General features: G+C 31.8%; 1 protein-coding gene across 3 annotated transcripts in view; it reads right to left on the bottom strand.

Annotated features, from left to right (window-relative positions):
- CCDC73 (coiled-coil domain containing 73) overlaps positions 1 to 27606 on the bottom strand; it is a 220122-nt gene that overhangs the window by 35243 nt on the left and 157273 nt on the right. For all 3 annotated transcript variants that reach the window (XM_036221505.1, XM_016147087.2, XM_016147089.2), the window contains 5 exons: positions 19328 to 19399; positions 17743 to 17814; positions 16093 to 16128; positions 15111 to 15185; positions 1598 to 1636 (listed from right to left, as the gene is read on the bottom strand). In XM_036221505.1, coding sequence (XP_036077398.1) covers positions 1598 to 1636; positions 15111 to 15185; positions 16093 to 16128; positions 17743 to 17814; positions 19328 to 19399 — 294 coding nt within the window. The remainder of the gene's footprint in view (positions 1 to 1597; positions 1637 to 15110; positions 15186 to 16092; positions 16129 to 17742; positions 17815 to 19327; positions 19400 to 27606) is intronic.

Here is a 27606-nt window from a genome sequence, read left to right on the forward strand (position 1 = left end):
TTTTTAAATTATTTCATTTAGGACACTTAACTTTATCAGTTGCTCCCAAAGTCCTACCTTAACACAAGTGACCATTTTGCTTCCTGTCTTGCCCACAGAATCAAATAATATAAAGAATAATGTACTGATTTGAATAAAATAAGATTAAATGAATTATTGAATGCTGTATAGCACTTTGAATAAAGGTTATCTGAATTATATAAAAATAATGTAAAAAGAAGAATGTAAGAATCTTAGAAAAAAGATTATTTTTAACTTTAAGATCAAATATCTAAAACACATATACTATTATGCCAGAATGGGCATAAAATATTAAATGTACATCTCAATATATAAAATTATTTTAATGCAAAGGGATTAAATGCTTTGAACTGTTGGAAAAAATATAACTATAACTCAAATATCATTTTAGTAGATTCTTAGGCTATAATTCATATTAATGAAATGCTCAGAAATAGCCAAAAACTACTGTAAATACACTGCATGTTTCCATATTTTTTTCTAAGATTATAAATATGTTTGAGGAGTTTTAAAAGTGGAATAAAACAAAATCCATTTTATGTTGCCTCTGATCTTTAACTTGTAGCCTTATCTCCCAGGTCAGAGGACACATTATTCAATTTCACTATATTTTGTGTAAAACCACTGTAGCGTTGAAGATGACTTTCAGTACAAATGTCATGGTACTTAGAGCTAAACCAGAGTCTAGTTTTTCAGCTTCTTAATTAAAATCATAGTTTAAAACAGTCTGACAATATTATCTTTATTCTTTCCAGTTGAACAGTGACAGAATTTCACATCTTTTATTCAATCAAGCTTAACAATCTTCCTATGGCTCTTTTATTTTCTAATACACCAAAACAATTTCAAGAAGAAAATACTTTATGTTTTTGTATTTAATATCATAAGGATAAAATCTTATTTCTTACTTCTCATTTATACAACATATAAACTTTACTTAAAAATTAATTTTACCTGCCTTACAGTCTGCTCCAAAGAAGGAAGTATGAAATAGTGTAAACCCACCCAAGAAGCCCTCTGAATATTTAAGTGACTATGGGAGAATTTTGCTCAAAAATACAAAAAAAAAATCATTTTGAATCAAATAGGGATAAAAGAGAATATCAAAGTAAATATTCCATAAAATGTTATGCTATAAAAATGCAAATATTAATTTTTAATATACTGTAGAAGAGGAACGAACAATAAACACTTGTTGAATGACAAAGGGTGGGTATCATATCCCAAGTGCTGTATTCAAATGACACTTCATATTATTCTAGTTTTTCAGGCTATAATTCCATGTTTGCATAAATACCTAGGAAAAAATATCATTAAGAGGTTTTGTTCCTATTTCTGTGTTGTTTTACTTTAATGTAAAACTTCTACCAATTATTTGGGAACTATGTTAAATTTATTGTATAATATGTAAACACCATATAATCTGGAAATAAATATGTTAAACAAATTCATTTAAGAAGATATTAATATCCAATTTAAACTTTATTTTACTATAAATGTCATATTTATATTGACAAAAATACTATGCACATTATGTATTAATCTGGGGTAGGTGTAAATTTTGTTATTTCCTTACCATTTCACTAACTTTCTTCTGTAAAGAATATTTAGAAACCTTGAAAAAACAAGGGGAAAAAAATTTCATTAAAATTCTTTAATCATCTGTTACAAATTCCTCCTGACATTAAAATTGTATGCTACAAAACGTGGTGTTTAACTTCCATGCACTATATTTTTCTGGTGACATTTTTTTCAAAATGTTATTTACCATAACTTTTTTCCTCATAACAAAAACAATGCATTCGTTTATCAACACAAATTTATGCAACACCTACTATACACCGGTTACTTTCCCAGGATCCTGGGATACAGCAGTTAACAAAACTAAGTTCCTCTTCTTAAGAAGCTTTATGTCCAGCAGGAGTAGTGGTAGATAATAAAATATAAGTAAAAAGTAAAGAAGTTAGAGTGTGACAACTACTACGAAGAAAAATAAAGCAAGAGGGATAGCAAGAGTAGTCAGAGTAGTTGAGGGGAGTTTGTTACTTAATGTTAGCTCTTCATTGAAGAAAATCTGATAAAACAAATTAGGGATAGGGAAGAAAGCACAGGGGGAAAAGCTGTTTTAAACAAATCATCTCACACCCCATAAATATCAATCACTAATATTTTGATACTAACAGATTATTTTTTCTATACATTTATACTTTTTTAAAAGAGAGCCAATGGGGAGAGGAATATATATACTATTTTGTGTTTTTACATACTATATAACAAACACTTTTATGACAAATTATAACTTTTTAATGGTTACATAATATTAAACTCTTTATACCATAGTTTACCAAATCACTTTCATTTCTGCAGGATTACCCAGTTTTCAGTTTTATGAAACTATTCTGAAATAAATATGCTTGTACCCAGAATTCTCTAGTTATTCATTTCAGCAGGATAAAGCCCAAGAAGCAGAATTCTTAAGACTGTTCATTCTCATAAACTTTTAACAATTCTTATATAGTCCTCCAAAGTAGCTGACGAAGTTAAACTCCAAACTCCAACCGGCCATTTATGAGTGCTCATTTTCTTAAACTTGCTTATATTTGTTAAATTTTAAGAAAAAATACAGTTGTTACTTCACATTTTCTATGAAATAAATTTTTCAGCACACTACCCTGAATAAGCTGATAATTCTATTTCATTTTGGTGCAATGGATTATGTGTGATTTCTTCAACAAATATTGAATGATTACTGTAAGTAAAGCATTGATGTAGAAATTGGGGGTATGATATTGGGCCAAAATAAATCCTGTCCAGCTTAAAATTCTGGGGAACATAGATAATAAGCAATATATATTGTCTATTAGTTGTTGATAAAATGCTAAAGAAAAATCAGGGAAAGGAATTATACAGGATGGCCAAGAAAGTCATTTCTGAGAGTGAAACTTTTGGGTAAAGACTTGAGAGAAGTGGGAAGAGTATTCCAGCACGTGCAAATGCCCTTAGATGGGAAAATGCCTGGTGTGCTCAAAGAAAAGAAAGGAAGTCAATGTGGTTGTAAGGGAGTAAGCAAGGGGAAGAAAACCAAAGATGAGTTCAGAGAAGAGTAGGAGTAGGGGGAAGTGGGAGGGCCAAATCACTGTAGGTCTTTTAATGCATTAATACAGATTTAGGCTTTATACTAAATGAGACAAGAAGCCACTGAAGAGTTCCAAGCCTGACTTACTCCTTTAAAGGATCACTGGTAAGTTAATGCTAATGGAGAACAGAGGGGGAAGCCGGGAGACCTCTATAAACTACAGCAATAATCATGATGAAAGAGGATGATGAGGTTGTTATCCTGAGAGTAGTCGAAATCTGGATATACTCTAAGAAGCTGAAAAAAATCTTTGCAACAGGAAAAAAAAAAGAGAAAGTTATGATTAATAAGAAAAGACAAATTAGTTTTCATGAGAGGGCGATTTTAGGAACTTGATTTTGAACATGTCAAGTCTGAGATGTCTTTCTGATATCCAAGAGATAATTAAGAATGGATTTGGGGCTGGAGATGTACATTTGGAAGTCTTCTGCATGTAGATCTCATTTTAAATACATGAGACTGGTAAAATCAGAGTATTTGTTTTGAAGGCATACAGACAAAAGAAAAGAAAAAGAGTAGAGGTCATCTAGAAAATAAAGAAAAAGAAAAAATTCAGAACCCTTTTTCTCTCTGATCCTGAACTTCAATCCTGAATTTATTATCTTCTACTGTGATGGTTAATTTTGTATGTCAACTTGACAAAACATGTCCACAGTAAACATCTGTGGGTGTGTCTGTGAGGATGTTTCTGGATGAGATTAGCATTTAAAGCAATGAACTCAGTAGACAATGTTCCTCATTGTGGGTGGACCTTATCCAATCTATTAAAGACCTAAATAGAAAAGCTGAGGAAGGATGGATTTATCCTGTTTTCTAACTTCCTGATTCAGTGGTGACATTGATCTTCTCCTGCCCTTGGACTGGGATTTACACCATGGATTCCCCTGGTTCTCAGATCTTCAGACTCAGAATTATACCACTGGCTTTCCTCAGTCCCTGGCTTGCAGATGGCAGATTATGGCACTTCTCTGTCTCTTACTTGTGTTAGCTAATTCCACATAATAAATATCTTCATACACAAGCACACGGATACATACATATATCTCCTATAGGTTCTGTTTCATTCAAGAACCCTCGCTAATACAGCTACTACTTGTGCAAGAAAAACTAATACATCTAGAGCAAATTTACCAAATTCTTTCAAGTCACTGTTCTTCGGACATTAACATCTCTGCATTTTATTCTCTCTGAATCATGATTCACTGCTGTTTTATCAGCACCTCTAGAGCACTGCCAACTTTAAAAGCTACCACACAGCTGCATTCCTATGACACCTAAGTTGAATTTGAAAGTAACGTAACTTGAATGACATGAAATATTTTTATGGATGCTGTATATAATGATATTTTTAAATCCAAAAATCACAAAATTGGTTCAACGTATCAGATATAAGCACCTTTCTAACACAAGAACAAAACTATACTGACCCTAATTAATGTATTAACTATAGAAGGCAATTTCTTTTTTTAAATATTTTTCCAACATTTTATTATAAAAAATTTCAAACATACAGGAAAGTTGCAAGTATTTTACAGCTAATACCCACATATAGCCACTGCCTAGATTCTACAGTTAACATTTTACTTTATAGAAGGCAATTTCAAACATAAAGCACAAATGTTTTATTACATTCTCCCTCACTTTGTGAAAAATTTTATGAAAAGTTGACTGTGAAGTACATTTCTTTAGGGTAAACTTTAGTTTTCCATTAATTGTATTTATGTTACTGGGGAATAAAGTCCCTCAAAACACTATGTTAAAAACATTTAATCCATTTCCCTTCCTGAATAACTTAGTCCTGATCCATTAGGTGGGGTAAGGCAAGGTAGGAGTCCATGGAGAAGAGGTAAAGGGGTCACGGTGGCGGCATTTCAGAACAGGATATCAAGAGTGAGTAGGGAAAATAGGGAGTCCCCATGAGGTGGAGGGCAACCTACTGTGAGGAATCAGAAGCTGAGTAGGGTGAGGAAAGCGACCCAGAAGAACCCAGCTTAAGGTATCAGAGCCCAAGCAGGGAAAAGAGGGCAACCACATTAGGAAGGAAGGTGCAGCAGAAGAATGGTGGACTGCTTATATACAGGGTAATTTATCAAACAAGTAAATATATTAAGGATAAGGAAAGTAATATTTCTCACTGTAAGAGGAAAGAACTGTAAATATGAAAAGGAAATAAATTAAAATTAACCTTGTAGTTTTGAATGGAAGGTAATGTGAATTCATGGTTTTCAATATACATGATTGATAGAGAAATAAACATAATTATAAATATGCACATATATATTTGTGTATATATAAATATCTACATATTTTCCTTAGCTCTGACTGTTGAGAGGGTCTGAGTGCAGTGACACTGCAACAGTAACGAGTTAACAGTCCCCAGATCTTGGCTTCTTCTACATACCGTATTCTATCAAAAGGAACCAGGGCAACATAGAGAAATGATTTGTTCCAGGGGAAGGTCAAGTAAACTACAAGGTAATCCTGGCACATTTTGTTTTAATCTGAAAGCAAGAAAATGCTGAAAGAATGATGAAGACATGTCCCAAAGACTCAGAAATCAGTTTGAATGGACTCCCCTTGGCCAAACCAAAGATAATCTCAGCATCAAAATAAATAATGAGAGACATGGATCTTAATCCATTGAATAAAATACGAAATTAAGAGTCTATACTGATATAAATAAATGAATATATTGAAAGTTTGATGAAAAACAAAATATGTACCTAATTTGAAAGTACTTCTCTATAAAATACTCTGATTACAAAGGGAAAAAGAACAATTTTCCAAAAGAGAAACTTGTTGGAAACTATGTTAATAAAATGATCAAAGTGAACATTACCTATAATGAGATAAACTGAAATTATGAACTGATAGAATACAATTACAGGAACAAGGCATCATTTCTGTAATATTCTTGCCAAAGACACAGAAACTAACTCTACTCATGAGGAAACAACCAGAAATTGATGGCCATTCTATGAAGTAACTTGTCTGTCATCTTCAAGAATGTTAAAGTCATAAAAATCATGCAAAGATGTGGGAACTGCTCCAGACTGAAAGAGATTAAAGAGATATGACAACATAAGATTCTAAATTGCATTCTTTTGCTATAAACAACCTTATTAGGAGAAATGGTGAGAGCTGAAAGGGGCATGAGAATTAGTTTATAGTTATGCATTAATGTTAACTTCCTAATTTTGATGGTCGTGATAATAGTTTTCTAGAAACAAGTCCCCGATTGCAGAAAAGATATACTACGGTAAGTGCAGTAGTACGGCATGTATCAGATTAGCATATTATTCTTAATTAAATCATTCAAAAATAAATAAATTCTTTGTATTGTATTTCCAATATGTCTGTAAATTTATGATCTCCAAACTATAAAATTACCCAAGTGTCTAAGAATCTCTTATGGATAAATGTACACATTTAAATTTCCAGGAATTTCGTTCCTTTTTGTCACTGTAGTTTAGGTAAGGCCTAATAAAGTTAGGCTTAACTAGCAGAAATAGTATATTATGTATTAAATATGCTTTCAGTTATGGAAGAGGAATTAATATCTTAATTTATAAATTCAGTAAATTTAAAATTCAGTGAAATAACATGGCATCACAGAGCTGTAGAACTGAATATCTTAGAGGTCATTTATCCCATTACTAGCAATACAGTTTTCACCATCTTTTATCTATGTCCTCTTGTTTATGCCTATTGTGGGAGGGGGAACGAAGACCTCTTCTAAACTTCCTTACTCCTATATCTAGAGTAAGGAATGTAGATATGGTATTGCTTTACAAAATAGTGTTATTTGAGAAATGCTGATGCATTTCAATTTCCTCATTTTACCTAAAGGAAAACCGAGAGTCAAGAACACAGTGTTTTACCACAGGATCATGTAATAAGTCATAATAGGCAGAAACAATTTACTTGAAATCTACAGGACAATCAGCAAAGTCTCTTTATTTAGCACTCTAGGCATACTGATTATATAGTTTAATTTGTCAGGTTGCCCTGCTATATAACCAATCACTTTGAAATCATGTAAAAATTTGTCATGTTTAAATAAAAAGAATATATTTAAAGAATCCATTAAAGCAAGAATACTTCAATTTTTGGTGTGTGGTGGTCTTGTTTTGGAATCCCTGGGCTATGAGCCCTTTAAGAAAAGGCACTATTTGACTGCTTATTCTTGGTACCTAGCACATAGTAAGTATGAAAAAGAAAAAAGTAAAGAAGAGAAAGAAGTAACTTTCTAACTAAAGGAGACAGGGAGGTTGCTACATGATGCTTAGTGAATTTATATCAGATTTATAATTGAATTGGAACTTTCCTTAAGTTTCTTTAACTTAGAGGGAAAACGGCACAAGTATCTTCTTCATTGTTCCATACTTTTCATGTATCATATTCAGCAGACAATGAGGTAACCTATACATCACTTGCACTATGTCACGGGTTGAACAAGGCAAAATAAAACCTTACAGCTTTTATAGAGGATCAGCCTGTGCAAGAATTTCTTTTTCTTTGAAAATACTCACTACACTATCCAGATAATTAAACATGTATGAATGATATTAAATTTAAAAATTTAAGAAGAAATGCTACAGAACAAAGCACTTATAACAAAATTGATTATTTCTTTATTGATAACATTTTAGTAGGAAAAAATGTAATACCTTTTCAAGATTTACCAAGAAATAAGAAAATAGGAAAAATAAGAGATAAGTTATACCTAGTTCAATATACTGTGAAAAAACAATCAGAAAGTCTTTTACAATAGCTACATTGATAATTTCTGTTTACTCTATTACAAGAATAATTTTTTAAAATTTTTCTATAAACCATAAGGAAAAAAGTTTACCTAATGGGATCATTTTAAGCTAGGTATCTGAGGTATGATAAGAATTGCTAAACTATATAACTGTATAAACTTAAATAGGAGACTTAAATCTCTATTTCTTATTCCATCAACTTTAAGGAATATTTCTATACATCGGACTCAATTTTATCTTACTATACTTTTAGTTTTTCATCAACAAGGTTAGTAACATTTAAGTTTGGTTCTATAATCATAATTAAGTCTTCCATGCTTTATTTATAGGTTAACTATAAAAAAATGAAAGCCAACAGTGTTTATGTGATTACAATCAATATAGGTATTGTTTAATGCTGAGCCCAAAAGGGTGCTAATGTTACATTTCCTTCTCTACCTGTCCAATGTGCTATATGAAGGATGACTTTATGAGGGTCAGGACCTAAATACCTTCTCTCTTCTTATACTCCATTAACTTATCAAAACTATTCCAAATTTTAATTTGCGTTATGCCTTAATTATAAAGTCATCAGTTTTTCCTGAAGTTTTTAATCACTTTCTACTTTTTTTTGTTGAACCAAGATACAAGGATTCTTTACTATATCACTAATATCTTCCAGCTTCTTATTTATCCAATCTGAGGCATGGACTCTATTCCCTTATTTTTATTGAAAACATTCTTCTTGGAACTCATTGACATTTTGTTGTGCTTAATTTTTATTCACTTTGTTACATCAAAGTAACAAAAGAAATCCAAAATAGAGATTGCCTAACATCTCAAATGAGGGAATCTAAACAGTGTTAAGACTACTGGATAACAATCTAGAAAAATACAGACTTAGATCCATATCTCATACTCTGTTACAAAAATAAACTTTAAATGATCAAAGATGTAATGTAAAATTTTAGTACATAGGAAGCAATAAAAGAAAACATGAGCTAATCCCTTTATAACTTTTAAGTGTTGAAAGCCTTTCTAACCATGACAAACTCCAAAAGTTATAAACATAAATAAATAATTCATAGCAAAAATTAAACAAAAATCCAAAACAAAATCAAAACACAAATGACAAACTGAAGAAACTATTTGAAACTCAGAACAAAGACAGTGAGGGCTTATTTCTAAGAAATATAAAGAATTCATGCAAGTGATAGCAAGATGGCAGACTAGAACCTTCTTCACACACACATGATTTAATTACTACCTACAAATGAAAATAGCTCTGGAAAAGCCCTGGAGTACGATTAAGAAGCTGTAGAAACCCAGCAGAGCACAAAAACACAAGGATGGCCAAATAGAAAAGTATAGAAAGCATTTTGCCTGTTATGCCATCTCATAGGCTCAGGCAGCTTAGCCATAATGCCTCCTCAATGGGGGAAAAGAAAGTAGAATGACACCAACAGCCTTCGACACTGAGAACCCCAGCAGACTCCATTGCCAAGGACAAGGACAACACTGACCGCAGGTGATAGAGATGCTTAGATCCCATGCCGTTGTGCCCCTTCTTAGAGCCAGAGGCACAACTGCTTTTCCTCACTGAGCCAGAGCTGCCAAATTCTGCCACACACCCAACTCAGCTAGCACTCTTGCACCCACCAACAGGCGAAGGCCTACATCTGTCAGAGCTAGTCTGAAAATTCTAGAAGAGATCACTGCTTCTTCAAATGAACACCAACACAAGGCTATAAGGAACATGAAAAATCAAGAAAACATGACACCAACAAGCAACATTATAAACTCCAGTAACTGACCCCAAAGAAAAGGAGATGTATGAACTACCTGACAAAGAATTCAAAATAATTGTTTTAAAGCTCAGCAAACTATAAGAGAACACTGTTAGAAAACTTAAAGAAATCAAGAAAATCCTACATGAATAAAATTAGAAGTCCAATAAAGAGATAGAAATCATAAAAAAAAAAAGACCAAAAAGAAATTCCAGAGCTGAAGAATGTAATGAATGAAACGGAAATTCAAGAGAGCTTCAATAGCACACTTCATCAAATAGAAGGAAAAAAAAAAAAAAACCCACAATAATTTGAAGACAGGTTATTTGAAATTATCCAGTCAAACAAGAAAAAAGAATAAAAGAGGGTGAAGAAAGCCTATGAGATTTACAGAAAATCAGAAAAAGAATCAAGAGAAAGCGACAGAAAGATAATTTAAAGAAATAATGGATGAAAACTTTCCAAATCTTAGGCAGGAAACGCATATCCAGATTCATGAGGCTCAAAGGATTCAAAATAGGATGAACCAAATCAAGACTATCCTGAGACATATTATAATCAAATTGTCAAACATCAAGGATAAAGAGAGAACTTTGACAGAACAGGAGAAAAGCAACTTGTCACATATAAGGGAACCCCCATAAAATTATCTGTGGATTTCTCAGCAGAAAACTTGCAGGCCAGGAGAAAGTGGGATGATATATTTAAAGTACTTAAAGAAAAAACTATTAACCAAGAATACCATACCCAGCCAAACTATCATTTAAAAAGCAAAGAAATGATCATCTTTCCCAGACAAACAAAACCTGAGGGAGTCAGTCACCACTTGACTTGCCTTATAAGAAATACTTAAGGAAGTTCTTAAAGTTGAAATGAAAATATGCCAAACAACAATGCAAAAGTATATGAAAGTCTAATCGCCACTGGTAAAGGTAAATATATAGAAAAATATAGAAAAATATGACTGTAATGGCAGTACATAAATTACTTTTAGCCATAACATAAAAGTTAAAAGACAAAAATGTGTTAATGGATACACAATATAAGAATACAAAATAGGGGGGCAGTAAAAGTGTAGCACTTTTGTATGCAATTGAAATTGTTATCAACTTAACGTAGACAGTTATAACTTTAAGATATATTATGCAAGACTTTCGATAATCATAAAGATAAAACCTGTAAGATTTACAAACGAGAAATAAATCAAAGAAAATCAGTACCAAAATAACCAAATAACAAAAGAAGGAAAGAGATATATAAAACAACTGCAAAACAAAAACAATAAATAAAATAAAAAATTCCACAGCTGCCAATAATTATTTTAAATGTAAATGGATTGATCTCTCCAATCAAAAGGCACAGAGTAACTGAATGGACTTAAAAAATTAAGATCCAGTGATATACTATTTATAAGAGACTCACTTTAGATTTAATGATACATATAGGCTGAAAGTAAGATATGGCAAATAACAACCAAAAGAAAGCTGAGGTGGCTATATTTATCTTAGACAAAATAGACTTTGAGTCAAAAACTGTCTTTAGAGACAGAGGTCATTACATAATGCTAAAGAGTCAATCAACAGGAAGATACAGCAATTACAAGTATATATGCACCCAACATTAGAGCACCTAAATATATAAAGCAAGTATCAACAGATCTAAAGGGAGAAACTGACAGAAGTACAATAATAGTAGGACACTTCAGTACCTCACTTTCAATAATAGACAGGTTATCCAGGCAGAAAACCAATAAAGAAACAGATGACTTGAATGTCGCTATAGATCGAATGGACCTAAAAGACATATAGAACTTTCCACCCAACAGCAGAAGAATACACATGCTTTTTAAGAGCACATGAAACATTCTCCAGGATAGATAACATGTTGGGTCACAAAAAAAGTCTTAACAAATTTATGAAGAGCAAATCATTCCAAGTATCTTTTCTGACCACACTGAAATGACACTAGCAATTAATAACAGTAAGTAAAGAAAATCAGTAAGAAAACAGTAACAAAAAGCACAAATACATAGAAAGTAAATAAGAAACTCCTGAATAATCATTATGTCCAAAAAAGCAGGGATTTTAAAAGTATACTGAGACAAATGACAATAACACAATATGCAAAATTTATGGGAGGCACCTAAAGCAGTACTAACAGAATTTTATAGTGACAAATGCCTACATTAAAATATATATCTCAAATAAAGAAATCTAACTTTACATCTCAAAGAACGAGAAAAAGAACAAACTAAAACCAAAAACAGCAGAAGGAAGGTAATAATAAAGATCAAAATAGAAATCAAATAATGAATAAAAAACAGCAGGAAAAAATCAACAAAACTAAGCGTTGTTTTTTAGGAAGAATAAACAGTCGACAATCCCTTAGGTAGACTAAGAAAAAAAGACTTAAATAAATAAAATCATAAATAAAAAGGAAACATTACAATGGATGCCTCAGAAACAAAACAGATCATAGGAAGCTATCATGAACACTTATATGCCAACAAATTATATAATCTAGAAGAAATGAATAAATTCCTAGAAATGTACAACCTACCAAAACTGAAGAAAGATGAAATAGCCTGAACATACTAATAATAAAGAAGGAGATTGTATCAGTAATTAAAACCTCCCAACAAAGACAAGTCCCAGACCAGATGGCTTCATGGATGAATCCCACCAAATATTCAAAGAAGAATTAATACTAATCCTATTGCATTCTTCCAAAATATGGAAGAAAAGGGAATACTTTTAAATTCATTTTATGAGTCCAGCACCACTCTGATACCTAGGCCAGACAAAAACACAAGGCAAAAAACTTCTGGCCAATATCCCTGATGAACATAGATGCAAAATTCCTCAATAAACTTCTAGCTAACTGAATTTAACAGCACATTAAAATAATCATACAGCATGACCAAGCGGGATTTATCCCTGTGGTGCAAGGATAGTCCAATAGAGCAAACTGATCAGTATGATAATACCATATTAACAGAATGAAAAAAAGAAACACATGTACATTTCAATATATGCATAAAAAGCATGTGATGAAAATTAAATACCCATTTATAATAAAAACTCTCAAAAAAATAGGTATATAAGGAACTAACTCAACACAAATAAAGCTATATATAAAAAGTCCAGTGAAAATCATAATCAATACAGTATAAGACAAGGACATCCATTCTCACCATTTCTATTCACCACAGTACTGGAAGTCCTAGCCAGAGCAAGAAAAAAGAGGGAGGGCATCCAAATAAGAAAGGAAGAAGTAAAACTATCTCTGTTTGAAAATAACATATTCATATATGCAGAAACGCTAAAGACTTAACAATGAAAAACTGTTAGATCAGATAAATGGATTCAGTAAAGTTGCAGAACAAAAAAGCAACAACCACAACAAAAAACCAGTCACATTTATATACATAATCTGAAAAGGAAATAAAAAATAAATTTCATTCATGATAGCAATAAAAATAAAATATGTAGGAATAAATGTAACTAAAGTGAATCGAAGACTTGTACACTGAATATTATAAAACATTGATAAGGAAATTTGAAAAGATACAGATTAATGGAAAGACATCCTGTGTCCATAGATGGAAAAATTAACATTGTTAAAATGTCCATATGACCCAAAGTGCCCTACAGATTCATTGCAATCCCTATCAAAATTACAATGTCAATCTCTAAGAAAATAGAAAAAAAACCCTAAAATTCATATGAACCATGAAAAAACTCTGAATAGTCAAAGTAATCTGATTGAGCAAGATGAACGAAAATAGAGGTGTCATACTTCCTGATTTCAAAATATATTTTAAAACTACAGTAATTAGAAGTAAAATACTGACATAAAAAGACATTCCATTGATCAATAAAACAGAATAGAGAGCCCAGAAATAAATCCAGTCATCTATGGACTACTGATCTTTGACAAGAGTACCAAAAATACATAATGGCAAAAGGATAGTCTTCACCAAGTGGTGTTGGAAAAACTGAACAACTATTTGAAGGTGAAATTGGACCCTTAACTCACACCATATACAAAATCCGTACCATATACAAAATGGATTAAAGGCTTAAACATAAAAACTGACACAGTAAAAGTACTAGAAGAAAAAATAGGAAAAGTGCTTCTTGACATAATTCTAGGCAAGGACTGTTTGGATATAACATCAAAAGCACAGGCAACAAAAGCAAAAAAAAAAAAAAAAAAAAAGAAGAAGAAGAAGAAGAAAGAAAGAAAAGAAAAAAAATATGGAATTGTATAAAACTAAAAAGTTTCTGCCCAGCCAAAGAAATAAACAGAATGAAAAGGCAACCTATAGAATGAGAGAAACAACTCCTAACCATGTATCTGATTAAAGGTTAATATCCAAAATATATCAGGAATTCATAAACTGAATAGCAAACAGAACAAATAACCCAATTAAAAATGGGCTAAGGACTCAAATATACATTTCTCAAAAGAAGACACACAAACAGCCAACAGGTATATGAAAATGTGCTCAACATCACTAATCATCAGGGAAGTGCAAATCAAACCCACAAGAGGTATCACCTCACTCCTATTGGATTAGCTCATCAAAAAGACAAGAGATAAGTGTTGCTAAGGATGTGGATAAAAGGGAAACTTTGTACTACCTTAATCAGACTAAAGTTTAATATATGCTTAAACAAGTCCACATTATAGTATGAATTACCTGATCAAGTTAGTGACTATCAAAATCCTTCCACTGTAAATACATATTTTGCTCGCTATAATTAATGTTATTTATAGGATACTTTGAAATCATGTGAATAGCTTCTTCCCCCAACAATCTTTATTTTACTTTTAATTTCATTTTATTGTTTGTCTTCCCTTCTAGAATGTAAGCTCCATAAGAGCAGAGATTTTTGTCCGTCTTATTCATTGCTGTATCCCAAGTGCTAAAAATAGTGCTTGGCACATAGAAAACCTTCGATAGATATATATTACATGAATCATCATTAATTGTATACCTCTGTATCCTGAGACTATGAACAACTTAATGGCAAAACGGTTGTTTTCTTCATCTTTGTATTTTCAGAAAGTAAGCACAATACTTGGCAAATAATGACTCAATTGTTATTTCAATTTTTAAGGACCATGGGTAAATGTTTTAATATATAGGCCTGACTTATTTTCCTCATAAAATATTAAAAACAATATATATCTATTTATGTTTATAAGAATAGTAAGTTATTTTAATATTTTTTTAAAATAAAAAATGAAGTAAAAATCCTAATTTGAAATTCAAGACTTTCAGGAAAATAAGTACTAAATTATATACTCCATCATATATGAATTTTTTGTTTGCTTTGCTAGCTTACATGTTTAATGATATTTTATTGGTTCAGTGCTAAAATGCCAAATTACTTTTTAAGCAATACTAATTACCTGTAATGCTTTTAATGTTTCCTTCAATCCTTCTATTTCTTTTTCTTTTATTTCTGTAGCAAGTTGATATTTTCCCTTTAAGTAAAAAACTGTATTTCAGTATTTTCCAATGTAAATGATATTATTAATGGGGAAACATAAGAGCTCAAGAACCAAAATCTCCACTTTAAACCTAATTCTTCACAGTCTTTAAACTTGTATCTGCATTTCAACTTATATGTCTAATGACTTCAAAATATTATAAAATTACAATTTAAGTCTTTTATAAGATTATAAATATCACGAAATGGAAAATCTTATAACGACAAATCATTTTATCAGTAGAGCATTCTTCAGAATTCTATTAATTATTTAATTCATATAGCTAGAATAAATATATTATAATTAATAAGAAAGAGCTACATTTGTCATAAATTTAAGGATATGGGAGAATTTTTAAAAGGTCTTTTGCTAAACTATAAATTATTAATATTATAAATGGTGTGTTCATTAATATAATAAAAGATATATTAACTATTAGTTAACTAGAGAAAATATTTAATGGCAAATGAATTTCTAGGTTTGGAATTATGTCCTCTTTTCCACTTGGTCTGTACCCAGATGCTAATCCTTTTAATGTTTTTTAAAGAAGGAATTACATTCGAAAGGACTAAAAATCTATTATACTTAATAAAAACACTGCAGCAGAGTAGAAAGAGCATTAATTTTGGGCTGAAGAGATCTGTGTTCTATTTCCAACTTTGCCACTTCAACATGGGAGCCTCAAGTTCAGCAGGTCGTTTAATCTTGCTGGGCCTCAGTACTCTCAGCTCTAAATCGACAGTGGTTAAGTAATATGATTCCCTTGGGTCCTTTTTGTTTCTAAGATTTTAAGCAATTAACAGTCTCCATTAGTTTATTATTAATGCTCCTTTCCATTATGGTGAACAACTGCTATTTAAATACATTTAATTGTGCTTTAAATTATTGAAAGGATTAATACCTTTTCTTCTTCCAAGGCACACATCTTCATTTGCAACTGATAAACAATTTCAAAAATTAAAATACAGGTAAGTAAACTGTTAACAGTGATATACATTGGTCAGTGAGACTACAGAAATATTTTACAGATGTATATTGTTTGAACTTAACCTATATGAATATACTGATTTTACACTGAAAATAATAAAAGATAAAAATGGGGGAAACAGCAAGTCGCCAAAGGAAATGAACAATTTAATCACACTGATTAGAATCACCAATCATCCTTGAAAGTTTGTTTTTCCCTTCCACAATTTTTCTTAAATGTTTCAGTAATTTGCCATCTACTCATAAATAATAATGGAACATTTTCTGAGGACACACTTATATGAAATATCACTTGTATTTGCATTGACAGTATTTTCTGAGAATTTAAAAAATGCACGTGGCAGTCTAATAAATAATATTTTAAAACAGAAAAACTATAGCAAATGTGCCAAAGAAAAACTAATTAAATAATCTAAGTTCTAAGCAATACAAGGATAGCAGGCAAAGTTGTCAAAACATAAAATTTTCCTTTGGAACTTCTCCATGTCATTTTCCATATTTCTCATTACGTTTAAGAATCCTTTCTTTAAAAAAGAAAAGAAAAAGAACACAAGAGCACTTTCTCTTCTACTCTTCAGATACCTGGATGTTCTTATTTTGCACAAAGTACCTTGTGATAACAGAGATATATACTTGCTCTGTCCTAGAGAAGACTATGCTGTACATTTGGCTTCTGCTTCCTTATCTTTCAATTAAAACTCCCATAACTTTGGTGACATCAATCTCAGTCCAAAAGATAGAAAGCGTATCATCTATTTAAATAAATCCATCCCACAGTGTGAATTACCATTAGCCTTAACCCACTAGAGGTTTATATCATACAGGTTTATTTCTTGTTATACATTTGTCTTTCTAAACATACACACTTGGAGATGAAGACAAAAAAGAGGAAAGGAAAAAGAAATTTTAAAAATGGTATGCTGGAATGGCCTATAAGGAAAAAACATTTCCAGAGGATATTTCCCTATGAGCATATTTCTTATACTCATAGTTACTAACTAGGGACTGAAGGGAAATTTGAGGTAGTAAAGAAGAATACGAAATCAAATTAACTAAGAAGTTTCTATTCATTTCTTTGAAATCTTTTTTTTCAATTTTTCTACAAATCTTTCTTAGTTGTTAATGGTTAATATTTACAGAGGCTTCAGTGCATGATAATCACACCCCCTCATCTTTTACATCTCCCTACTTGGCTTGTTATCAGTGTTATAATTCTGGCTTGAGTAAAGGAATAATGTGGAAAAGGTAAGATCTAGGATACTCCAATTAAAAAGGGAAGGGGGAAAAGGAAAGAAAGCATAAGACACACATCACGAACCTTATTTAGGACAGATGAAAACATATCTCCAAGAAGATAGTTTTCCCAGTTTCTCTCCATAACTAACTCATTCTATTATATCACACTTTATTATCAGTTGTGATTCAAAATAACTATTCATTTCCTGTTTCCAATAATACCATTTTTGTCTTCAGTGTGTGTGGAGAACAACTTAAAATATTCATGAGAATGGGGAAAAAGTACAATATTTAAAACTGTAGTGTTTTTCTATCCTTATATAATTACCTGCTTTTTAAAAACTGCCATTGCTTCTTTGTGTTGCTTTGCTAATGTTTCCTTTTGATTCTGAAGATTTTCCTATTTTAAAAAATTATGAAAATTAAAACAAATTCTTAGAAATTTTGTTTTAAATTTTAATTGGATTCATAATTTAAATAAAAGTTAAACATATTTATTGCATACATTACTTCATGTTCTTGAAATGAAACTTTAAACTAATTTTATGATTTTTTTAATTGTTAGAATCAGCATACAGTAATTTTGCTTCCAGCTGTTTTATGATAAAACACATCGCTTTTTAAATTTTTTAACGTTGAACATGGCTTGCTCTAAAGCCTTCTTCAAGAAAATATCTTTCATCAAGAGTAAATAAAATTAATATCCTAGTATACAAGCAGACTATAGTCTTAGAATTTCCAAAGAAATCAATTTTATTGTCTAAGCTCTACTGTTCATACGGCAACATATGATTCTTTAAATTCAGTGAAATAAGTTTTTGCAAAACCACAATTACCACAGGGCATTTCTGAAAAAATTCCACATACATGATTCCATTTCTTTTATTTCCTTCTCCTCCTCCCATTTTTTGGCAGAAGTTGTGTGTTCTGTTCTTTAGATTCAAGTTTGAATTGTTTCTATTTTTATTAAATAATTCTGATAATTAAAAAATAAATTAAGCCTAAGAGCACCACTTTCAAATGTTTCTATTATTTGACTCTATGTTTCTAAATACATGTTGACTTCACAATTTAAAAAATTTATCTACTGATCTCCTATTATGATAGTTGGGAGTTTAGCTTTCTTGTACAACCATTACCCTACATCTCATCCCTCTATTCTTCCAACAGAGTTATATAAAAATTGTGGCTTAAATCAATAGTCCGTATTTATACTATTATGACTTTTGTAATTTTATTCAATATAGAGCCATATGGTATACCATGATTACATTCCTATTCTTATACAACTTCTATTTTTCCTAGGGTTAACAACTAATTTAAAATACTTTAATTCTCATAGCTAATTTTTAAACATTATCCTCTGTCACTTGAATTCTGATTCTTATGTTACCTCCTATTCTTGCTTCAATACTGCCAAATAGTGAGAAGTACCTTCATCGTTTAAGCTTTCAATTTTAACTGTTAAAATTAATTTGATGGAAAGGTATGAGGAGTACTATAAAAATGTTTTTATATAGACAAGATTGGAGATAAAATCCGATCTGATATTATTTTTTTTATATTTGGTTACAGTATGTAGCAACAGCTTAGAATAATGTTACAATTCTGAGGTTTCATTTCTTAAAAAATACTTTGACTCCTCTATAACACACAGTTTCTCAGATATAAAACAGTTCACAGTTTTCAGCGTCACCCTCAGCTATTTCATTATGCGAAAGTCTGAAAAAAATTATTCTGAGTTTACTGGAAGCCCAAACGTTATTAATAGTTTTAGTTGAAATTTTCTCGAGAGTTTAAAATGATACACAATCCTCTGAATATGTTTAAGAAATTTAAACGTTTGCAATTAAAGATTAAAATACATTCTTAAATAGATGCTGAAAATGCTAATCTGAGAAAAAAATACTCACCTTTTGCCATTTAAGTTCTTGTATCTCCACAATAAGTTTACTAATCTGCTCTTCATATTGAATTTCTGCTTCCTACGAAGAAGAAGGAAAAGCTAGGAAAACTAAGACTTTAAATCTTCCAGTATTATCCCTTCCTACAGAGAGATAAAAAGAGCATCTTCTCACCCTTATAACAAGAAAAATTACAAATTAAATAGACAAACCCATCAGAGAAATGAAGTTTCAGATTAACCAAGGAATCCAAAATCTGAACAGAGAAAGGTGTTTGCTGAGAGAACAGAACTGCAGTATTTGCTTATCTAGTACATAAGCCACTGAGTACCGATAAGAAACCTCAGCCAAGACTCCTTAATAAATTGCTAAAGGCAGAATGTGGCCTAGTATAAGAACGTGAAACCCCTGGAGGCCCCCAAAATAAGGAGGTTTATACCTTCTACCAGGCTTTTCTTCCAGGAAACCGAACAGGCCCTGGTACGGACAGACAAGAATGGGGAAAAGTCCTAAGAAAGCTTTCTCTTGTGGTACTGGCTCGGGAGAAGAGCAGTTATAGGCCATCTTCCTTATTTCCCCTGCAGACCAAAAACCTTAATCTGCAGGAAAAGCGCAACAAAAACTGTAGCTAAGGACACTAGTGGAAACCTTCTGCAGCCAGGAAAAGGGACAAATAATCACCACTGAAAACTCTACTGAGACAGGCCTGTCTTCCTTACCTTTTCCAGGAAACAAAAGCTTAATCTACAGGGGAAAGGGTAATAAAAATTACAGCATGAGAGCACCCATGGAAGCCCACTGCAGCTAAGAGAAGGCTAGAGGAATAAAACAACAGTTCTATCACTGAAAAAGAGGAAGGAATACATGCTAGGCTCTGCATTTAAATACAAAGGAAGGATGAAAACTCTCTGAAGACCCAACCCTAAGACTAAGGTTCACTTTAGACTGAGGCTTAATAAGAACATTAGAGAATGAATGCCTTTGTTCCCCCACCTGCTGCAACCACCCCACTAAGAACAGGAAGATACACCTGAAAGAACTGCAAAGACTGACTCGCCCTGGGAAGCAGCACATAGGGAAGACCCAAAGTGGGGAGCCCCGAAGCCAGGCAGGAAGCAATTATGTAAAAAACCCTCTGTTTTTTTAAAAATAATGTAATACTCCTAAATTAGCCCACATCATAAACACAAAGTATCACCAGAGAAATATGAAGCTTCTTTTGGTTCCATGTATTTAAGGAAATCTCTGTTAAACAAAGTACTAGCTGATAACTAAGCTAAGGGCACAATGACTTCAGTGGCCAGACATGACAAAAACTGCAGCCCTTATATAATTATTTCACTCAAAAGCAAACAAACAATGACAACAAACAACAACACGGGGGAGGGTGAGGAATCTTGATTCCAGAGTTGCCACAAATCCAAAATGGCAATGCCCAGTTTGAAACAAAAAATTACGAGGCATGCGAAGAAACAGGAAACTGTAATCCATATATAAGAAAAAAATTAATAGGAACTGTTAATGAGGAAGTGCAGGCAAAGACTTACTAGACAAAGACTTTTAACCAACGGTTTTAAATATGCATAAAGAGCTAAAAGAAACCATGTACAAAGATACTGCAGCCACTAAAAAATTAATAAGAGAATGCTACAAACAAGTTTATGCTCTCAAATTTGACAACTTACAAAAATAGACCAATTCTTCAAAAACTATGAACTACCAAACCTCAACCAAGGTGTTATAGATAATATTATCCTATAAGCATTAACTTAAAATCTCCCCCCAAAAATGTCCAGGCCCATAAGGTTTCACTGGAGAATTCTACCAAACATTCAAAGATGAATTAACACTACTTCTACACAGCCTTTTCCAGAAAAATATAAGGGCAAGGAGCATATCCCAACTCATTTTTTGAGACCCGTTCTACTATGACACCAAAACCAGACAAAAACTACAAAAAAAAAAAAACCAAAAAAAAAAAAAAAACAAAGACCAATATCTCTGACAAGTTTTGATGGAAAAATCCTTAATACTATATTAGCAAATGGAATCCAACAATGTATACAAAATGATATACCACAATCAAGTAGAGTTTATTCCAGATATGCAAGGCTGGTTCAACAGTTGGTTAAATTCACCATATCAGTATGTTAAAGAAGAAAAATCATATGACTGTATCGATTATCACGGAAAGGGCTTTTGACAAAAATTAAGACTCACCCATGGGGGGAAAAAAAAAATTCTCAGCCAGTTAGGAATAGAGGGAATTACTTCAACTTAAGAAAGAGCATTTATAAAAACATTACATTTAACATATTTAATGATGAAAGAATGAATGCTTTCCCTCTAAGATCAGGAACAAGGGAGGGATATCTACTTTCACTGTCCTTATTCAACATACTACTTACTGGAAGTTCCAGCTACTGCAATAAGGCATGGATAGATGAATGGATAGACAGAAAGAGGAAGACTGGAAGGGGGGAGGAGACAGTGAGAGGAAAAGAGACATTGGGGGGAGAGACATCAAGGTACAGGGGAGAGAGGAAAGGGAAAGGACAGCAGGGAGGTGGGTTCGAAAAAGAAAAGAAACAGATCAGAGTTCAGAAAGAAGTAAACTGTCTCTATTTTTATATGACAAAATTGTATATATAGAAAATCCCAAATAATCTATAAAAAATTTCCCAGAACTAATAAATAAGCTCAACAGGGCCATGGGATACAAGATGAACACACCCCAAATCAATCACATTTCTATACACTAACAACAAAAATGAAGAAGCCAAAATGAAATAATTAGGTATACACTTAAACATGTACAAGATTGATATGCTGATACACACATGGATGAATTTAAAACATTATGCTACGTGAAAGAAACCTTACCTAAAAGAGCATATACTGTATGATTCCATTTATTTGAAATGTTAGGAAAAACAAAATTAATTGAATATGGAAAAAAAATGTTTCATGGGGAGGGTTTAGGGATAGAATTTGCCTGGGAAGGGGCATGCCTGGGTTGATGAAAACATTTTATATCTTGATAAGGGTTTGCATTATGCAGGTATATGCATCTGTAAAAATTCATAAAATGTACAGTTAAAATTTGTCTTTCATTATATGCAAATTTTACTGTAAAGAAAAAAAGTCGTTAAGAAATTTGAACTGCTTAATGACATACATTCCAAAGTATTTAAGAAGAAGTACACTGATGCCTGCAATTTACTCTGATATAATCAAAAATGAAGTTAAAGAAGAAATAGATAACTATGTGATAAACCTAGTAAAATGTTAACAGTGCATGAGTGTTCACTGTCAAATTCCTTCAGTTCTGCTGTATGTTTCATAATTTTCATAATAAAATAGAAGAAATCAAAGAGTGGATGCTAACAGATAACATGTTTTTGCCATTAAACATTTTTTTAGGACTCTTACATGTTGTTTATTACACACACACACACACAAACTTATGCTATGGTATTCAAAAGTAGGCTTTAATGAAAGTTGTCTCATTAAAAATGCTTTCAGTAGTAAGTAGCAACAACAAACCCCAACTCACAATGGCATATGAGATTTATCTCACATGACAATTACTGAACAATATCATCAAGGACTATGATTCTGCCCATCTTTATATTTTGCCATTATCCAAGTAATTTATTTTCCTTAGGCTTTCAACCCTTGGTCACTTTTAATTGCAAGCATTAAGGACAAAAAATGACATTATCCTGCAGTGGAAAAAGTATAATCTCTTAACAAAATGATAAAACTTTTCCCAGAAGCTTCCCAGCACACATCTTCTAATATCTCATTGGCCATAACTAGGTTACATGCCCACTCCTAAACCAGTCATTGGCAAGGGGAGTGCACAGGACTTTTATGAGTGGTTAAGACCAGTCAGGATTTACCTGACTCACATTGGTGAGAGGTAGACCCTAAGATACAATCTGGGTTCTTCCAACATGGAATAAGGGAAGGAATGGATATCAACAGTAACACATATTTCTATAGTCAAACATATTGAAAAAGGAAATAACTGTATACACATTTGGAGGGGAGGTACATATAACATGCATGTTTTCCCAAAGCAGTTAAATTGAAAATGTGCAAGGTACTGCTTTATGTGCACCTGGTTATACACTTCTCTTTTAGTGGCTAGAGTGGGTTCTGAGATCCTATGATTTAAGTATTGTTCTAAGCATTTTTAATATATTGATTAATCTTAGGTATAATTTTATGAGGTAAATACTCTTATTACCAACATTTTATAGAGGAGAAAACTGGTATAGCAAAAGGACAAGTAGCTAGCCTAAAGTCACGTACTAGGTAAACAGCAGAGCTAGTATTTGAACCTAGATGATCTGTCTCCAGAGTCTCTTAAACACATCATTGTATTATCTTTAAAAGATTGTGGGTCTATAGGATAGTATAGATTGTTATGATATACTCCTTTTCTTCAAAAACTCCAGAATTTAGTCTTCATATCCTACAAAAGTTAGAAAACCACTCAAAATCATATTATCTATTTTAAATATACAAGTATATTCTGATTATTTGGTAGAACATTTCAAAGAACAATAAATATGTGTTAAATGGAAAAACAATAGAATTTTAAGAATTACTATGAATGTTCTAATATTAACTTCTTGATTTCAGAGATCATTGTAATAGACTAAGTTGAGTAATATGAAAACAGTTTAAATACTAATTAGGAAAGAGATGTTTAAAAATATGAACTTTTAGGCTATACCATGTATATCAGATATTTATCTAGAATATTTTGTAGCTAATCAAACCAAGAAACTATCTGAAAGAGTGATTAGTACTTTATTAGACAACATGAGAAAATAAATTGAGCAATTTGGTAAGAGGTGGATTATGAGTTTGAAAGGAGACTGAAAGTACCCAGTTACAGTTTTGGCTGCTTGAACATGTGCCTGCTGTACATACTATGTCCCTAAATCTGTTCAGGGTCAAGAATTGAAGAGGCCTGACCAATACACAGCCCATCTTGTAAAACTACAGCCTGAAGCAAGCACTTTAAAAAAAGCATGACACTTTCTAAAGGTTATAAAGAGTAAATAAACCATCAAATTACTCCTCTTTTATTGTTTTTGTAAAAACACTTAAATCCTTGTAGTCCTAAGGCAGCTAATAAAAAATAAACACTTTTAAGGTTCTATATCCTTGGATACTTTATTGAAATTACAGATAGGATTTTCTTACAAATTTAATACACTTTTTTCTTCACTGACAATTCAATAAGAATTTTTATTAAGAACTTCTGAAATCCACTTGAATAAATGGAAGATAAAAATGTAAAGTTCTCCCAAAAAGTTAAAAAATTTTAATAGAAAGCATGAAGTTAAATTAAAACCTCATCATCATAGAAGCATTATTATGTTACCTTTCAGCAATGTGGATAACAGCCATTTTATCAGTTTTCTATGTAATATAAAGATATATATTCTACAAATCATTATAATTAAAAAGGGAGATAAGCCTACTCATAGCACAACTACTTTTATGGGGCACTGAAACACCAGTTCACTTTCCACATATTATACCACTAATTACCTATTTTCCTTTACAATTTCCTTAGCAAATCATTGATATTTTATAATATCCAATTTCCATTGGCTTCTATTTATTACTAATTTAAAATTCCAGGATTTATTTTTGTTTAGATATTTAATAAATTTAAAGTGTCCTTTGTCTGAACTCCCATATTTCGTCATAATTCTATTATGATACATAATCTATACTGTGTGAGAGTAGAGTAATTCATTTGTATGTTATATTGTAACTATTAAATTTTAGACTCTCTTAGGGCAAGACTGAGTAGTAGTTTCCCAAAGGTTATCAAATGAATGCATATTTTATAAGTCTGACAGTTCTGTGGCAGAAGTCTTTCATTCCCACTGTATAAGATGATCTGGCTTAGAAATATATTTTGTTTAAAAACTTTCAACCCACTTCCAATGCTTAGAATTTAACAGGTTTCACATTGAAGTCTAAATTTCTAGTTTCTCTTCAAAAATTGGAAGAGCTGATAGTAAAAGGCCCATTTTCCCACACGGCAACAATTTTCTGGAGTTGAATGGCAGATAGGTTGAACTGAACACCTGGGCTCTCTAGTTCAACACAACTCCTACCCTATTCACATCACATGCCACAACCTGAAAGCTGAACGAAGATGAATTTGTGGCCTCTTTGCTATTGTTCATTCCTACTCATTGGTTATTCTGTAGATATATCTGATAAAGGAATTTACCAGAAATAGTGTCTAACTTCTAAAAAGCACCCATTATGGATTTAATATAAACTTTTATTGATTCAGACTGTTTATCTGTAGATTATTAATTTAAAACATTCTATTTTTTTTCAAATATTATCATTACCAATTCATATCCACAATAAAAAAAGTGGGTAATCTCCCCGTCCCTCATTGTTAATTACAACATAGTTGGTGAAATATAGTTTAGTGGAGTAATAAAGTGGTTTGTCTGATATTTTCTCATGATTAGACTAGATTTGGGGGAAGAATACCAAAGATATATAGTTCTCTTCTCATCACATCATGAGTATTTGCTATTCACATGAATTACTGAAAACACATGAATTCTTTCTGGTGATGCTAACCTTAATATCTGCCAGGTTTCTCCACAATAAACAACTTTTTTCCTTTGTATCTTCTAGCCATCAGAACGTAGTCCACAATTAAGGCAAACAAAATTAGGCTCCACTTCCTAGAAGGAAGGTTATCAAACAATTTTTGAACATGTATAAAACCACCACCATAACTTACTAAATCTGGGTAAGATACTGTGTGACAATGCAACAACTGTTTCTCAGTTTCATCCTCTAATTTTAGCATTCAGTAGATCTTGCCTGCGGCAATTATTACTGTGATATTTCAAGGGTGATTTCTTTATGTCCCTCTTTCCTCTTACATTTATTAATTTGAATCTTCTGTAAAGAAGATTTGTTCTCTCTCTCCCATCTATTTATTTATTTATTTATTTATTTATTTATTTATTTATTTATTTATTTTTATTTATTATTTATATCAGTAGGGAGTAACAGATATTTATTTTCTGGGTTATTATCTGATATCATCATTTTTTTTTTTACTTGAATTGCTCCAGTATTGTTATAGGGAGCTATTTTGGGTTGGCTTTTATATCCTTTTGAAATGTTGTTTTAAGTACTTCCTTACTTTCCAGCACTACAAGATGTCCAACCCTAGAATAAGCCATTTCTCTGAGGATATTTAGATAATGATACTTAGAACCAAGATCTAGGCACTATACATGATTTCTGCTCTAGGAGTGTCACTACTTCTAGGCCCTTTCAGCAGAGCTAGAAAATATATGTACATATACTAACCTATGTATATATACATGTCTACATTTGTCTTTCTTGTTGTAATTATATCATGAGTTCATGCTGATATCTGCAATTCTAATCCAGCTTCACAGAGCTCATTCTAGCCTTCCCCTCTAATCTGATATCTTCCTTCAACAGAGAAAAACAAATTTGACCTAGCTGTCATTGTCTACAATATGGTTAGTTGTTCAACCCTACCACACCTGTAAAATAGTTTGTCTTACTCCCATGAGAAAATTTACCGATCGGAAATAGTGTTTGTGTATCTTTTTCTCTTCAATCTTACAGTATCGAAAACTATTTTCCAAAGTTACTTAATTCAACCTCTTTTCCTACCCACTCCTTTCACTGAGGAGATGTCATACATTGGTAAAACAGATACATATATTTTCACAGTCTGCATTCCATCCTGGAATTCTTCCCACATTCTGGTTGAACTTCATAAAGTTCGCACAGAAGCATGGAGTACTATTTCTACCACCACTATAACATACAGAATGGTTCATCACTCCCAAAAATTCTCTTATGCATTCCATTTATAGTCAATCCTATCCTTCAACACCTAGCAATCACTGACTTGTTTTCCATTCCCATAGTTTTGTCTCTTCCCGGATGTCATATAATTGCATTGTATAATACATAGCCTCTTGGAACTGGCTTCTTACACTTGAAAAAAAAAATCATTTAAGATTCATACCTTCATTTTTTAGGATATTTTGGGGAAATAGATTCTAGGTTATTCTTAGGTTATGCTAAGTTATTCTTTTAGTACTTCAAAGTGTCATTCCATTGTCTTCTGTGCTGAATAATTATTACTGAGAAGTCAATTATCAATCATATTATTAATCCTTTGAAAATAATGGATATTTTTCCACTTGGGCTACTTTTAAGATTTTCCATTT

Source organism: Rousettus aegyptiacus, unplaced genomic scaffold (genome assembly GCF_014176215.1).
Source record: "Rousettus aegyptiacus isolate mRouAeg1 unplaced genomic scaffold, mRouAeg1.p scaffold_m13_p_5, whole genome shotgun sequence".
NCBI classification, from domain to species: Eukaryota; Metazoa; Chordata; class Mammalia; order Chiroptera; family Pteropodidae; genus Rousettus; species Rousettus aegyptiacus.